This window comes from Pleurodeles waltl, chromosome 9, assembly GCF_031143425.1.
Source record: "Pleurodeles waltl isolate 20211129_DDA chromosome 9, aPleWal1.hap1.20221129, whole genome shotgun sequence".
NCBI lineage: Eukaryota > Metazoa > Chordata > Amphibia > Caudata > Salamandridae > Pleurodeles > Pleurodeles waltl.
This window is the reverse complement of record NC_090448.1, coordinates 1,009,941,015-1,009,958,395: the sequence shown is the minus strand read 5'-3', so window position 1 is coordinate 1,009,958,395 and position 17,381 is coordinate 1,009,941,015. Positions and strand designations below refer to the sequence as shown.

Below are 17,381 nucleotides of genomic sequence, written 5' to 3'. Positions count from 1 at the left end.
GGTCCTCTTTTTTGGCATAGATGCCATCCTGACTCGTGCACGTGGTGGCCTTCGGAACTTGGAGCACCTCCTTCTCCTGCATCAACTGCCAGCAACCTTGGAATCATCTTCGACTCTGATTTTTATTTGCTCCCCAAGTGAAAACTACATTGGCCAGCTGCTTTGCTACTCTTTAATCTCTAACGAGAATGCTGTATCTTGTGCCCATGACACGTGTAGGACTATTGTTCACTCCTTTGTGGTGTGCAAACTGGACTACATGAATAGTCATTATTTGACTTTATTTGGGTCTATGTGTTTACTTACTGCGTTGTCTACAGATAGTGCAAAATGTGGCCGCCAGAATGATCTTGAAAATTCCTCTCTCTCAATCAGTAATGTTGCATCTTCACACCTTCGTTGGCTGCCTACTGTTAAGCGAGTCCAATTTAAGGTGCTCACTTTGGCCTTTAAAGCTTTGGATCCTAGAGGGCCTGCATTCTTAAGAAAAAGAATTAAGGCCTATTCCCAATCCTGATCTCTGAGATCCAGCAGTCACAGACTACTTCAAACTCCCCTGGTGCTCAAAGCAAAAGGAGGAAGGTTGTTCTCTTTACTTACTGCTGGGATCTGGAACGTCCCTCAAATTTCACTTTGGTGCCTTGGAAGCACTTTTGCCTCTGAAAATTGACCGATGCTGCAGGCGCTAGAACGTCTCTTCAGAGGCAGCTGTGCACTCCATAAATTTGTTTGTATTGTATTATAGTGTCACATAAATGTTGGGATGGAATCGTCTGAGTGAAACCTCTGGTAATACCTCAAGGGTTATTTGGCCTAGTTCACAACTTTAATTATGCAAATTTGGCAGTGTCATCATTGTTAGGCCGAGAAATGTGTTCAAATCCTTACTGATATAGTAGCTATACTATATGTCACAATTTGATTTCCTCAGATGCATTTCTGCATCCTTCAACAGCATTTTTGGAGCCTCGTCTCATCACAGAATTATTTTTAAATTATATTGTCAAATTGCCCTTTAGTTTAGTACAGGATGCCACTTGGTCGAGGGAAGTGATCATGTTCTTATCCAACAGGACATTAATTCCCAATGTGGAGCAATCACACTGGCATGGCAAGCAGCCTAGACAGGGAGGGTTTAGTGCAGGATATCTACAATTAATCTACTAAACTGATTCTCTGGCACAGAGAGCCTTCTCCAGAGACAAGCCCATCCCTGAAGGAGAAGTGTTGTGTGTGACAAAACCAGGATAGGCAGTGGCAGTGTGATGTGGCTAGTCTTGTATCTGAGAGGTTGAGAGCGTGACAAAACTAGTTATTAAGGTAGCTGACCATTTGTAAACAACCGGGACTGTCCATTCTGTCAGTCACGTCTGGCACATTTGAGTTGGAGCGGTCGACATGCCAGGTGTACAGATCTCTCAAGGGAGGACACTTCAAGAGTGTAATTATGTACTTAGCAAATTGTGCCATGTTAATTATCTTCAAAGCAAACATGCTTGCCGGCTTCTTCAGAGGCTGGTAGACAACTGCACAATCAAAGGAGGATTCCTATCCTGCGAGTCATTTCACAAGGAGGTACTTGAAGGAACCATTGCTCTGGCTAGGTGACTCCCTACACTGCAAGCGGCCTCGGTTTAACCCCATACCCCTGCATCGCTCGTGAGTAGTCTTTTGGAGGGGATCATTGTTGTAACCTGTCGGTGTGGTCACTGAGCTGAGTAGAGTCCAGTGATGTTTTCAAGGGTGGTGTTTGCGTGTTTGACAGGGACAAAGGACAGCTGTCTGTGGTTATAGCACATTGTCAAGCTTTTATGCCCAGCAGCAGGCGGTCATTTTTGAAGTCAATCTTGAATGAACAGTTTGCTTCTGGGTTTTGAGTCAGGATGACGTTTTAAAGCTTTTCTCCTCACTGTTTCCATATTTATGTTTGAGGAGTAGCTGATGTCAAAACGGGCCATTCCTGATTTATGCAGTACTAAGATATATGGGATAAAGTACCTGCAACCGTGGGTAATGGGGATATTGTGTCACTGAAAGATTCCATGCAGAGTGCCTTAATGAAGTTAGAAGTGATGATGCTGCTTTTAATACTCACTGCGTAGAGTTGTGGCTACTTTACACCCGTGTCAAGGTACGTCTGATAGTGCCTAGCCTTCTGTGCATTGTTTGAGACTCAGATTGTTGCGTCTTGTCTTCTCAGCTGTTTAGGCTAACGCTGGTGTTTCTGGTTTCAGCGCTAAACCAAGGCATCAGCAGATGTTTAGGATGCATTACATTAAACCCATTAAAATCTAAGCCCTTTGGTATCAAAATGCCTGAACGTTTGATTCTAATGCATTCTCAGCCTTCACCTACAGCATCCTGTTTACGCTTTAGGTGTCCGGGCGGTGATATAGGGCGGCCTGCTGCGGGGGAGTTGCAGGGCGCACTTGATATCACTGCCCGCCTGTAATAAGTCGTCACAGGTGACCACCAATGTTGAGTTCATATTGCAAGCGCTTTCTAAGGCGGGAAGTCACTTAAAATAAGAAAGCAATGGACCGTAGAGAATGTGCCAGGTTACCTGTCAATTTAGTATACTCCTGGTCCACGAGAAGGAAAGGAAAAGCGTTAACGAGGTTATAACTGTTGCCGGACCGTTGGTACATAAAGAAGTGTTCATTGTGGAGTTATTATGAACACCACACGGGCCACTCTAGCATCAAACAATATGAACATTTTGAAGGTCCTGTAAAAAGTTAAACGTTACTACGGGTAAAATTCAGTCATGTAAGAACTTCTGTCGCCTCTGTGATAACACAATTGCATCTTTTCTGCATTTATTGACTTTCCATAAACCGTTAGATGAATTAAGGATGAATATGTTTAGACTTATGCTAAATAATTCTAGGAAAGTTATATGTGATGAATTGATGTTCTGTATTTAGTCAAATCAGCTGACAACTTTTGAGCCCTCTGAAGGCTGTTATGCTGTTCGAGTAGGTGTTTTAAAATGTAACGTTTGTATATTTATTTATGCCTTTAATTAAAAAGAAAATAAACATGGATTTAAATAAAATAAGAATATACCGTTTGTTCATAGCATTGTGAGGGGAGATGTTTCAATGTATTTCGTTCTATAAATGATAGCAATGCTGGAGAAGACTTGTATTTTTCCTAAAGTGTTTCTATAATAACTGACTTTCCGCCAATCTCCGTCAGAAAAGCACCATTATTGTTGAGATGTTTTAGAAATGAAATTCCATTTTAACGTATTTTTTTCATTTGTTTCCAAGGACCTGGTGTTTAGTAGCTTTTGTAAAGCAATTTCTGGCCGTTTGGACCATGCAATACATCGACGAAAGTCCCCATGCCCCAGAATGCACTACTCCCAAGTCACCGAGCTGCCGTCATTTGTGTGTCGTGGCACAACACTGGTAAGGGTTACTGGGAGTAAATGGACTGTGTTTTTTGAAGTACAATTCAAACTTAGTGGCTTGAAACAAGTGGTGCAAAAGTGTGCCTGTGGGTATTGTAAAAACTGGGAACTAACCTGCCAAATAGGGCCTGATTCTTTTAGACATCCACAGACTGCGTTTTGTTGTAACTTACACTTCTGTAGAAAGTCCAGTTACTACACTTGGCCGACCACTGGGGCTGCTACACACTCTCATGGAAAATAATGAGGGTAGAGACTTAAAATAAAACCCATAGGAATCAATATTGAATTAAACTATTGAAAATAGTCGACAATATAAATAACTGTTAGTGCTAAGAAATATAAAAATAGTACATATGTAATTCTTTTAATAATTATATGTTTATCATTTCAGTTTTACAATTAAATATTAAATTTTACATCTGTTTTTCTGATGGGTGTTTTTAATCGCAGATTCTTCACTCTATGAATATCCCCAGGCACCAGTCTGGATCTGGAAACTTCAAAGCAGTGCTCCGGCCTGCCAGTAGGTGGTGCTGTGCAACTCCCTGTGTATGCGTTTCTGGAAGAGACGAATGGAGCTACATAAAAGGGCCACTAGTGCACTCTGACATCAGTTCCTTTCTTTCTGCGCCTTAAGACACAGATCTGGAGCTCTACTCCTCTTTTTCTTCAATTGTAAAGAGATTTTTCCTCAGAACATTTTCCAGTGTGCAAGGGATGTCACCTACTAACACTACAGGGTTTAAGCCTTGCAGGAACTATTGCAAACGTATGTTTGTCACAGACCCCCATAAGTTCGGCCTTTGGTGCTTAGGCTCATTGCATGGTTCCAAGGCATGCACCCAGATAAATCTGAAAGCCATCCGAGATAACGAGGCAGAGTTCTACGCGGCAAAGCACCTGAACACTCCACATAGGTCCTGCTCCAAGTTCGACATGAGAGTGCAGGCCCATTTGAGTTCCTGCTCCTTAAGTCGTTCCCAAGGTTAATTTTCCTAAGTTTGACGTTTTTTGGATAAGTCAAAGAAGAAACCTCTGTCTTGCTCCCATTCCATGAAGGAGACAATTTAATCCCTGTCCTGATGCACCACAAATTACTAGTCCCATTGGTGACACTGCAGCAAGTCATAGACTTTCAAGAGCCTATTCTGCACTTTTTTGGCACATTTCCCTGTGGTGTGCGTTTGGGCACCAAGGGTCTGCAGTGTGTTCGCCCTTGGTGCCATCTGGTTTCTTTGATCCCCTTTCTGACAGATTTGCCCCGCCTTCATGCAAAGACAACTAGTACATGGGGTTGCAGAATGTCACTGGGCTGGATACCTCACTCATCACTGAGCTGGCCCCCCTTCATTGCCACTTCCTGTGGGAGTGGCAAAACATCTCATTGAAAAATGGATCCTGCAGATTGTCCAGCAGGGTTATGCCCAGCCTTTCTTTCTAGACCCACCATACCTGGCACCTATGGTCGAATACTGGTTGGAGGGCAATCTGTCCTTCTTACACCAGGAAGTGCAGCCCAAGGAAGCCGTAGAGAGGGTCCCAAAAATGGAAGTAGGGACGTTTTTTTTAGTTGTTTTTTTTAAAATTCATATTACTTTCCGGTGCAAACAAAGGGTGGAGTCATCGTTCCTACTATAGACCTTGGCATCTCAATGCCTTCTGGAGCAAAAAGAAATCCAAAATGTTCACTTCAGCCAAAGATCTTTCTGCCATTTATCCGGGATGGTGCAGTTGGTCCTGCAGGAAGCTTATTTTCACATCTCCGCCTTGCAGGCCCACAGACGCTATATACAGTTCAAGGTGGGTCAGAAGCAATTTCAGTTTGCTTCACCAGTGCTCCTGGGGTATTCACAAAGGTGATGTTGGTGGCTGCCGCCTATCTGAGTTGGTCAAGGGTACTAGTCTTCCCCTACCTCGACGACTGGCTGCTGAAAGGGGGCTTGCCACAGTCTGTTGTGGACCACCTGCAGATGACAGTGAACCCCTAGACATTGATCGGGTCTTCGTCAGCCTGCTGAAGTCACATTTGACTTCTTGGCAAAGGCTGGCTTTATTTGGAGCAATCCTGGATACAATGTGTATTCAAGCTTTTCCTCCTGACCAGCAAGTCCAGGACATTTGTACTATGATTCTGATGTTTCAGTCTCTGTCCTGGTTCTCAGTAAGGGTGGATCTTAGGATTCTGAACCTATTAGCTCCATGCATCCTGCTCAACAATCATGCCAGATGGCTCATGCAAGCATTGCAGTGGGATCTAGAGCCTCAGTGAGCCCAGCACCAAGGAAACCTGTTGCATTCCATCAATATATTGGAAGAGACTGCAACCGATTTGCAATTGTGGCTGCTGTACCACAGTTGGAATAGCGGCAAACCCCTCTCCCAACTCCACTCAGAGCTAACTGTAGTTACTCCTCACTACTATGTGGAGGAGACTATTTGGGAGATGTGGAGGTCAGAGGTCTTTGGTCTCCAACAGAGACCCACTTCCACACCAACTTGTTGGAGTTGTGGGCTGTTCGCTTGACGCTGAAGGCCTTTCTGCAGGTTCTCACAGAACACACCACTGCCACTATTCTACTGCAACAAGCAGAATGGGTAAGGTCCAGGGTTCTGGGCCAGGAGACTGTGCCTCAGAAGCTGGCTGGATCATCAGGGGATTTCCCTGGTGGGATCATTAAACACCATGGCAGAAGACCTCAGTCGGCGATGTCTAGTGGATCACAAATGCCAATTACATCTAGAGGTGGTGCAGGACATCTTCCAGCAGTGGGGAGAACCCTGGGTAGATCTGTCCACCACCACCAAGAAGGCTCAGTGTAAGTACTTTTGCATGCTGGAGTTCAATTGAAATTCCTCTCTTGGAGATGCATTCTCTCTAGAGTGCAGCACAGGTCGTCCTATGTGACCTCCACCGCTGCCTTTCCTGCAGAGTGCTGAAGAAGATCAGGAATTGACCAATCCCTAGTCATCCTAGTGGCAATGTGGTGGGTCAGGAGCGTGTGGTACGTGGAACATGTGGACCCCGAGTATCTGCTCTCTGACCAGGCTTCCATTGCGGGAGAATCTCCTGTTGCAGCAGCAGGACAAGGTTTTGACCCGAGGCTGCACAATCTGCACCTCAATACTTGGAGATTCAGGACAACTGTTGAATTTTTTTGATCTCATTCACAAGGTTGTTGTCATTGTAGGGGCCAGGGGTCCTTCCACAAAATCTGTATATGAAGTGCTTTGGGACAAGTTTGGTGCTTGGTGTGGCACCCCTTAGTTACACCCCTTGGAGTGAAGTTGTCAGATGTGTTTTTGATGGTTTTTTTTTCCCTCTGGGCACAGTTAAAGGCTACCTATCTAATCTGTTGCCCTTTCTATGTTTGTAAGACCAGACCTCCTTGTTTAATTCACCAGTCGTGATGTGTTTTATAAAAGGCTTGCAGTATTGTTTCCTAAAAGACCCTTTGTGATACCACAGTAAGACTTTAATTTAGTCCTCACCTTTCAGATGTGTACCCCTTGCAAATCAATGCATAATTGTTTGTTGAGCCTAATAACCTTAAAAACTGTCTTACTGGTGGCGATAATGTCTGCATGCCTGACGATCGAACTTCAGGTCGTCTCAATCCAGCCTTCTTATACCACCTTTTTCGTGGACAAACTGGTGCTCAGGACTTGAGCAACATTCCTGCTGCAGGTGGTCATGTATTTTCACATCAGACAAGGCATCACTCTACCGACCTTCTTTGCTCTGCCTCATCCCTCAAAAGAGAAAGAGGGACTCCATTGTTAGGGCCTCAAGAGAGCACACAGTTTTCATATCAAACGTATCAAGTGGACGATCAGCTCTTTTTGGGGGTTCTCTGAGGCAAAGAAGGGCAAAACAATGTAGAAACAGACCATCTATCTAAACGGATAGTCCTGTGCATTAAGATATGTTACACATTTGCAAAGAAGCAGCCTCCAGTCTTATTCCACCAGAGGCAAAAATGCTAACACTGCATTGACACACTTGAGCGCCTGTTCTAAATGTCTGTCAGGCAGTTACATGGCATTATTGCATGTGTTCACAAAGCACTAGTGCCTTGACAGCCAGCTCTGTAGAGATGGGCACTTTGCCTGCTTGGTCCTACAGGACTTTAGTCTGAGCCATTCCACAGACTCGCCACCTTGGGAGATACTGCCTTGGTAACTTGCCACAAGGTGTGGGTTCTACAGTTAGAAGCATCCATCAGGAGAGCAATGTTATTCCCTCTGATAACTCTCTTTCTGGTGGATGCTTAGTTTAACTACTGATGCCTCACTGCCCTCCCAACCCCCACCTTCTCTTGTATGGTCTCTTCCATCCAAAAAGATTCCAATTTAGGAATCTTCACACTGGTTTGTTGAATTTTACAGTAAGCTCTTTGAGGGTGCAGAAGACTTCCTGTAAGGAACTGACGTCCGTGTACATGGGTTTGCACGTATATTCCACTCCATTAATCAATTCCAGAGCAGAACTGCTTCAAAACAAAATTGCTCAGCACCATTTACCAGCATTCTGAAGCAGCGCTTTGAATTTTTGGGATCCTGTCTGGTGCCTTGGGATATTCACAAGGTGAGAAATCTGTGGTTAGATAGAATATCCACCAGAAAGAGCATTACTGAAGGTAACTTGTTCATTCAGCACAGCCAGAAAATTGTAACAGTTCAGACATAACCGAATGTTGTTAGTGATTGGTCCATTTAGGTAATTTCTTCTATCTTATCAATGATTAAATGATTCTTAAGCAATCTCCTTTTCGAGTGGCACTTTTAGCAAGTGTGACATCTTGGACAACAAACTGGGTGCACTTTACATATTTGTAGATGATGCAGGAGTTATATTGTCAAAGTTTGTGTTTGGGTGTAAGATTGTTTTGATATGTATGTTGGAGTTACTGGGTCATTATACATTAGATAAGTTTGTTTAGTCAGTGTTCCAGTTTTACTTTTTCATTTGCTGAGTATTAGGACTTTTAGCATCAGTTGTTATTTGAGTGCTGGACTTCTCTTACACACCTATTTTTAACCAAGGTCCAGAAGAGGTGCATTTTAGCTTCATTTTCTCAATAGGAGAAACTCAAAATGAGTTATTGAAGTGACTTGTCAAGAGCTGGAGGGAGTGGGTTAGTATGCTTGTCCCACCCAAAAGCAAGCAAGGATCTTTATCTGTAGAACAAAATGTGCATCATTTTTGTTCTTACTTTTTGTTTGCAGCCTTTGTGTGATGTCATTTTAGTAGCCTTGCTGTTCTGACTTTCAGGTCCTTTTGACTGGCAACTGAGAAAATATCTCAGTTTTTGTTTCCATTTAGTGGTCACCCATAACCATATTTTTCTTTTCTCCAGTGTGCATGTTTATGCTGCCCCCATCTTACCTGACGTAGACTGCGTGTACTTCTTTAGTTTAATCCACTCTACCCGAACGTTTTGACACTTTAATGAAGCGAATTAGTCTTTTTCTGCATGGTCACCCTGGATTCTTTGCCTTTTTCTGTATCCTGTTGCTGCTGTTTTTAGGACTCTGTGCATTTACCCACTTTTAAACAGTATTAAAGTGCCTGTATGTCCCCTCTAATATGTGCTGTACACTGGGACTTACTATTTGGTCTATGTAACTTTCCTATTAGTCCATTGTAAATGGTACCTAAAGTGCATCGATACGGAAAGTTAAATGTCATATGTAGGCTGTAGTGTGTATTTACACCGCCCACGTATGTGACAAAAACGTATTTCTGCTAGGAGCACTACTGTGCTATGGGCTGGGTTGCAGCTTAAATGCACTGGGCTGAATACATGTCAGAGAAAAGTGCCTTTGCCACGTAGGATAAGCAGATTTTTTTTATATATTCATAAGTCATCCCTAAATGCCTTGTAAATCCTTCAGGTCAGTGTGCTATTATATAAGGCCAGGGCACACTACCTATTCGGAGTGGTGCACCCTCACAGTGAAATAAAATGCAAAAGCTACTTTCCTCTGTAGGCCTGGCTAGACTTTACTCTAATAGGCCTAGACGGGACTCTAATCTTTATTTTGCATCTCCTCTTAGAAAAGGGCTAGAAAATGCTCCATTGTTATTCCCTTCTTAGTTTAAAAATAGACTGTAGGAAGTTGGCTCTGTATGTGCTATTTCAAAGTAAGGAATAGCATGCACAGAGTCCAAGGGTTCCCCTTAGAGGTAAAATAGTGGTAAAAATAGATAATACTAATGCTCTATTTTGTGGTAGTGTGGTCGAGCAGTAGGCTTATCCAAGGAGTAGTGTTAAGCATTTGTTGTACATACACATAGACAATAAATGAGGTACACACACTCAGAGACAAATCCAGCCAATAGGTTTTGTTATAGAAAAATATCTTTTCTTAGTTTATTTTAAGAACCACAGGTTCAAATTCTACATGTAATAGCTCATTTGAAAGGTATTGCAGGTAAGTACTTTAGGAACTTTAAATCATAAAAATTGCATGTATACTTTTCAAGTTATTGACAAATAGCTGTTTTAAAAGTGGACACTTAGTGCAATTTTCACAGTTCCTAGGGGAGATAAGTTTTGGTTAGTTTTACCAGGTAAGTAAGACACTTACAGGGTTCAGTTCTTGGTCCAAGGTAGCCCACCGTTGGGGGTTCAGAGCAACCCCAAAGTCACCACACCAGCAGCTCAGGGCCGGTCAGGTGCAGAGTTCCAAGTGGTGCCCAAAACACATAGGCTAGAATGGAGAGAAGGGGGTGCCCCGGTTCCGGTCTGCTTGCAGGTAAGTACCCGCGTCTTCGGAGGGCAGACCAGGGGGGTTTTGTAGGGCACCGGGGGGGACACAAGTCCACACAGAAATTTCACCCTCAGCGGCGCGGGGGCGGCCGGGTGCAGTGTAGAAACAAGCGTCGGGTTCGCAATGTTAGTCTATGAGAGATCTCGGGATCTCTTCAGCGCTGCAGGCAGGCAAGGGGGGGATTCCTCGGGGAAACCTCCACTTGGGCAAGGGAGAGGGACTCCTGGGGGTCACTTCTCCAGTGAAAGTCCGGTCCTTCAGGTCCTGGGGGCTGCGGGTGCAGGGTCTCTCCCAGGCGTCGGGACTTTAGGTTCAAAGAGTCGCGGTCAGGGGAAGCCTCGGGATTCCCTCTGCAGGCGGCGCTGTGGGGGCTCAGGGGGGACAGGTTTTGGTACTCACAGTATCAGAGTAGTCCTGGGGTCCCTCCTGAGGTGTTGGATCGCCACCAGCCGAGTCGGGGTCGCCGGGTGCAGTGTTGCAAGTCTCACGCTTCTTGCGGGGAGCTTGCAGGGTTCTTTAAAGTTGCTGGAAACAAAGTTGCAGCTTTTCTTGGAGCAGGTCCGCTGTCCTCGGGAGTTTCTTGTCTTTTCGAAGCAGGGGCAGTCCTCAGAGGATGTCGAGGTCGCTGGTCCCTTTGGAAGGCGTCGCTGGAGCAGGATCTTTGGAAGGCAGGAGACAGGCCGGTGAGTTTCTGGAGCCAAGGCAGTTGTCGTCTTCTGGTCTTCCGCTGCAGGGGTTTTCAGCTGGGCAGTCCTTCTTCTTGTAGTTGCAGGAATCTAATTTTCTAGGGTTCAGGGTAGCCCTTAAATACTAAATTTAAGGGCGTGTTTAGGTCTGGGGGGTTAGTAGCCAATGGCTACTAGCCCTGAGGGTGGGTACACCCTCTTTGTGCCTCCTCCCAAGGGGAGGGGGTCACAATCCTAACCCTATTGGGGGAATCCTCCATCTGCAAGATGGAGGATCTCTAAAAGTTAGAGTCACCTCAGCTCAGGACACCTTAGGGGCTGTCCTGACTGGCCAGTGACTCCTCCTTGTTTTTCTCATTATTTTCTCCGGCCTTGCCGCCAAAAGTGGGGCCTGGCCGGAGGGGGCGGGCAACTCCACTAGCTGGAGTGTCCTGCTGGGTTGGCACAAAGGAGGTGAGCCTTTGAGGCTCACCGCCAGGTGTGACAATTCCTGCCTGGGAGAGGTGTTAGCATCTCCACCCAGTGCAGGCTTTGTTACTGGCCTCAGAGTGACAAAGGCACTCTCCCCATGGGGCCAGCAACATGTCTCGGTTTGTGGCAGGCTGCTAAAACTAGTCAGCCTACACAGATAGTCGGTTAAGTTTCAGGGGGCACCTCTAAGGTGCCCTCTGTGGTGTATTTTACAATAAAATGTACACTGGCATCAGTGTGCATTTATTGTGCTGAGAAGTTTGATACCAAACTTCCCAGCTTTCAGTGTAGCCATTATGGTGCTGTGGAGTTCGTGTTTGACAGACTCCCAGACCATATACTCTTATGGCTACCCTGCACTTACAATGTCTAAGGTTTTGTTTAGACACTGTAGGGGTACCATGCTCATGCACTGGTACCCTCACCTATGGTATAGGGCACCCTGCCTTAGGGCTGTAAGGCCTGCTAGAGGGGTGTCTTACCTATACTGCATAGGCAGTGAGAGGCTGGCATGGCACCCTGAGGGGAGTGCCATGTCGACTTACTCGTTTTGTCCTCACTAGCACACACAAGCTGACAAGCAGTGTGTCTGTGCTGAGTGAGAGGTCTCCAGGGTGGCATAAGACATGCTGCAGCCCTTAGAGACCTTCCTTGGCATCAGGGCCCTTGGTACTAGAAGTACCAGTTACAAGGGACTTATCTGGATGCCAGGGTCTGCCAATTGTGGATACAAAAGTACAGGTTAGGGAAAGAACACTGGTGCTGGGGCCTGGTTAGCAGGCCTCAGCACACTTTCAATTGTAAACATAGCATCAGCAAAGGCAAAAAGTCAGGGGGCAACCATGCCAAGGAGGCATTTCCTTACACAACCCCCCCCCAAACGAAAGAGGATGAGACTAACCTTTCCCAAGAGAGTCTTCATTTTCTAAGTGGAAGAACCTGGAAAGGCCATCTGCATTGGCATGGGCAGTCCCAGGTCTGTGTTCCACTATAAAGTCCATTCCCTGTAGGGAGATGGACCACCTCAACAGTTTAGGATTTTCACCTTTCATTTGCATCAGCCATTTGAGAGGTCTGTGGTCAGTTTGAACTAGGAAGTGAGTCCCAAAGAGGTATGGTCTCAGCTTCTTCAGGGACCAAACCACAGCAAAGGCCTCCCTCTCAATGGCACTCCAACGCTGCTCCCTGGGGAGTAACCTCCTGCTAATAAAAGCAACAGGCTGGTCAAGGCCATCATCATTTGTTTGGGACAAAACTGCCCCTATCCCATGTTCAGAGGCATCAGTCTGCACAATGAACTGCTTAGAATAATCTGGAGCTTTGAGAACTGGTGCTGAGCACATTGCCTGTTTCAGGGTGTCAAAGGCCTGTTGGCATTCCACAGTCCAGTTTACTTTCTTGGGCATTTTCTTGGAGGTGAGTTCAGTGAGGGCTGTCACAATGGATCCATATCCCTTCACAAACCTCCTGTAATACCCAGTCAAGCCAAGGAATGCCCTGACTTGAGTCTGGGTTTTTGGAGCTACCCAGTCCAGAATAGTCTGGATCTTGGGTTGGAGTGGCTGAACTTGGCCTCCACCTACAAGGTGTCCCAAGTAAACCACAGTTCCCTGCCCTATCTGGCATTTGGATGCCTTGATAGAGAGGCCTGCAGATTGCAGAGCCTTCAAAACCTTCCTCAGGTGGACCAGGTGATCCTGCCAGGTGGAGCTAAAGACGGCAATATCATCAAGATAAGCTGTGCTAAAGGACTCCAAGCCAGCAAGGACTTGATTCACCAACCTTTGGAATGTGGCAGGGGCATTCTTTAAACCAAAGGGCATAACAGTAAACTGATAATGCCCATCAGGTGTGGAGAATGCTGTCTTTTCTTTTGCTCCAGGTGCCATTTTTATTTGCCAGTACCCTGCTGTCAAGTCAAAGGTACTTAGGAATTTGGCAGCACCTAATTTGTCTATGAGCTCATCAGCTCTTGGAATTGGATGAGCATCTGTCTTGGTGACAGAATTGAGCCCTCTGTAGTCCACACAAAACCTCATCTCTTTCTTTCCATCTTTGGTGTGAGGTTTGGGGACTAAGACCACTGGGCTAGCCCAGGGGCTGTCAGAGCGCTCAATTACTCCCAATTCCAGCATCTTGTGGACTTCCACCTTGATGCTTTCCTTAACATGGTCAGACTGTCTAAAGATTTTGTTTTTGACAGGCATGCTGTCTCCTGTGTCCACATCATGGGTACACAGGTGTGTCTGACCAGGGGTTAAGGAGAAGAGTTCAGGAAACTGTTGTAGGACTCTCCTACAATCAGCTTGCTGTTGGCCAGAGAGGGTGTCTGAGTAGATCACTCCATCTACTGTGCCATCTTGTGGGTCTGATGACAGAAGATCAGGGAGAGGTTCACTCTCTGCCTCCTGATCCTCATCTGTTACCATCAACAGATTGACATCAGCCCTGTCGTGGAAGAGCTTAAGGCGGTTTACATGGATCACCCTCCTCGGGCTCCTGCTTGTGCCCAGGTCCACCAAGTAGGTGACCTGACTCTTCCTCTCTAGTACTGGGTAAGGGCCACTCCATTTGTCCTGGAGTGCCCTGGGAGCCACAGGCTCCAGAACCCAGACTTTCTGCCCTGGTTGGAACTCAACCAGTGCAGCCTTTTGGTCATACCAAAACTTCTGGAGCTGTTGGCTGGCCTCAAGGTTTTTGGTTGCCTTTTCCATGTACTCTGCCATTCTAGAGCGAAGGCCAAGTACATAGTCCACTATGTCTTGTTTTGGCTCATGGAGAGGTCTCTCCCAGCCTTCTTTAACAAGAGCAAGTGGTCCCCTTACAGGATGACCAAACAGAAGTTCAAAGGGTGAGAATCCTACTCCCTTCTGTGGCACCTCTCTGTAAGCGAAAAGCAGACATGGCAAGAGGACATCCCATCTCCTTTTGAGCTTTTCTGGGAGCCCCATGATCATGCCTTTTAATGTCTTGTTGAATCTCTCAACCAAGCCATTAGTTTGTGGATGGTAGGGTGTAGTGAATTTATAAGTCACTCCACACTCATTCCACATGTGCTTTAGGTATGCTGACATGAAGTTGGTACCTCTGTCAGACACCACCTCCTTAGGGAAACCCACTCTGGTAAAGATACCAATGAGGGCCTTGGCTACTGCAGGGGCAGTAGTCGACCTAAGGGGAATAGCTTCAGGATACCTGGTAGCATGATCCACTACTACCAGGATATACATATTTCCTGAGGCTGTGGGAGGTTCTAGTGGACCAACTATGTCCACACCCACTCTTTCAAAGGGAACCCCCACCACTGGAAGTGGAATGAGGGGGGCCTTTGGATGCCCACCTGTCTTACCACTGGCTTGACAGGTGGGGCAGGAGAGGCAAAACTCCTTAACCATGTTGGACATATTGGGCCAGTAGAAGTGGTTGACTAACCTCTCCCACGTCTTGGTTTGTCCCAAATGTCCAGCAAGGGGAATGTCATGGGCCAATGTTAGGATGAACTTCCTGAACAGCTGAGGCACTACCACTCTCCTAGTGGCACCAGGTTTGGGGTCTCTGGCCTCAGTGTACAGGAGTCCATCTTCCCAATAGACCCTATGCGTTCCATTTTTCTTGCCTTTGGACTCTTCAGCAGCTTGCTGCCTAAGGCCTTCAAGAGAGGGACAGGTTTCTTGTCCCTTACACAGCTCCTCCCTTGAGGGTCCCCCTGGGCCTAAGAGCTCAACCTGATAAGGTTCAAGCTCCAAAGGCTCAGTTCCCTCAGAGGGCAGAACTTCTTCCTGAGAAGAGAGGTTCCCTTTCTTTTGCTGTGTTGCAGTTGGTTTCCCAACTGACTTTCCTTTCCTCTTGGTAGGCTGGGCCATTCTTCCAGACTCCAGCTCTACTTGTTCACCCTGTGCCCTGCATTGTGCTCTTGTTTTCACACACACCAGTTCAGGGATACCCAGCATGGCTGCATGGGTTTTTAGTTCTACCTCAGCCCATGCTGAGGACTCCAGGTCATTTCCAAGCAGACAGTCCACTGGGATATTTGAGGAGACCACCACCTTTTTCAGGCCATTGACCCCTCCCCATTCTAAAGTAACCATTGCCATGGGATGTACTTTTCTCTGATTGTCAGCGTTGGTGACTGTGTAAGTTTTTCCAGTCAGGTATTGGCCAGGGGAAACCAGTTTCTCTGTCACCATGGTGACACTGGCACCTGTATCCCTCAGGCCCTCTATTCTAGTCCCATTAATTAAGAGTTGCTGTCTGTATTTTTGCATGTTAGGCGGCCAGACAGCTAGTGTGGCTAAATCCACCCCACCCTCAGAAACTAGAGTAGCTTCAGTGTGGACCCTGATTTGCTCTGGGCACACTGTTGATCCCACTTGGAGACTAGCCATACCAGTGTTACCTGGATGGGAGTTTGGAGTGGAACCTTTCTTGGGACAGGCCTTGTCTCCAGTTTGGTGTCCATGCTGTTTACAGCTATGACACCAGGCCTTTTTGGGATCAAAGTTTTTACCCTTGTACCCATTGTTTTGTGAAGAGGCTCTGGGCCCACCCTCCTGTGCAGGTTTTTGGGGGCCTGTAGAAGACTCTTTACTATTTTTAGTTTTGGTTGTCTCATCACCCTTCCCCTGGGGAGTCTTTGTGACCCCTTTCTTTTGGTCACCCCCTGTTGAAGTCTTGGACACCCTTGTCTTGACCCAATGGTCCGCCTTCTTTCCCAATTCTTGGGGAGAAATTGGTCCTAGGTCTACCAGATGCTGATGCAGTTTATCATTGAAACAATTACTCAATAGGTGTTCTTTCACAAATAAATTGTACAGCCCATCATAATTACTTACACCACTGCCTTGAATCCAACCATCTAGTGTTTTCACTGAGTAGTCTACAAAGTCAACCCAGGTCTGGCTCGAGGATTTTTGAGCCCCCCTGAATCTAATCCTATACTCCTCAGTGGAGAATCCAAAGCCCTCAATCAGGGTACCCTTCATGAGGTCATAAGATTCTGCATCTTGTCCAGAGAGTGTGAGGAGTCTATCCCTACACTTTCCTGTGAACATTTCCCAAAGGAGAGCACCCCAGTGAGATCTGTTCACTTTTCTGGTTACACAGGCCCTCTCAAAAGCTGTGAACCATTTGGTGATGTCATCACCATCTTCATATTTAGTTACAATCCCTTTAGGGATTTTCAACATGTCAGGAGAATCTCTGACCCTATTTATGTTGCTGCCACCATTGATGGGTCCTAGGCCCATCTCTTGTCTTTCCCTCTCTATGGCTAGGATCTGTCTTTCCAAAGCCAATCTTTTGGCCATCCTGGCTAACTGGATGTCCTCTTCACTGGGGTTATCCTCAGTGATTTCAGAGGTGTTGGTCTCTCCTGTGAGGGAACCAGCATCTCTGACTATTATTTTTGGAGTCAGGGTTTGAGGGACCCTGTTCTCCCTAGATAGGACTGGTAGGGGGGAATTGTCCTCCAAGTCACTATCCTCTTCCTCTGAGTTGCCACCCTCAGAGGGGTTGGCCTTTTCAAACTCTGCCAAAAGCTCCTGGAGCTGTATTTTGGTAGGTTTGGGGCCCATTGTTATTTTCTTTATTTTACAGAGTGACCTTAGCTCCCTCATCTTAAGATGGAGGTAAGGTGTGGTGTCGAGTTCCACCACAGTCACATCTGTGCTAGACATTTTGCTTCTAAAAGTTGGAATACTTTTTAAGAATCTACAACTGGTTCTAGAATCTAATTCAAACTTTTACAAACTTTTAAACTCTAAAAGAAATGCTAAACAGGATCTAACACAAGGCCCTAGCAGGTCTTTTAAGAATTTAGAAAACTTTTCAAATTGCAAAAATGAATCTCTAATGACAATTTTGGAATTTGTCGTGTGATCAGGTATTGGCTGAGTAGTCCAGCAAATGCAAAGTCTTGTACCCCACCGCTGATCCACCAATGTAGGAAGTTGGCTCTGTATGTGCTATTTCAAAGTAAGGAATAGCATGCACAGAGTCCAAGGGTTCCCCTTAGAGGTAAAATAGTGGTA

The 17,381-nt window shown here is 45.9% G+C and overlaps 1 protein-coding gene across 1 annotated transcript in view; it reads left to right on the top strand.

Moving 5' to 3' along the window:
- Nucleotides 1-17,381, top strand: part of INO80 (INO80 complex ATPase subunit) — a 626,594-nt gene that overhangs the window by 454,817 nt on the left and 154,396 nt on the right. The window contains exon 25 of the mRNA XM_069208609.1: nt 3,276-3,416. Within this exon, the coding sequence (XP_069064710.1) occupies nt 3,276-3,416 (141 nt within the window). The remainder of the gene's footprint in view (nt 1-3,275; nt 3,417-17,381) is intronic.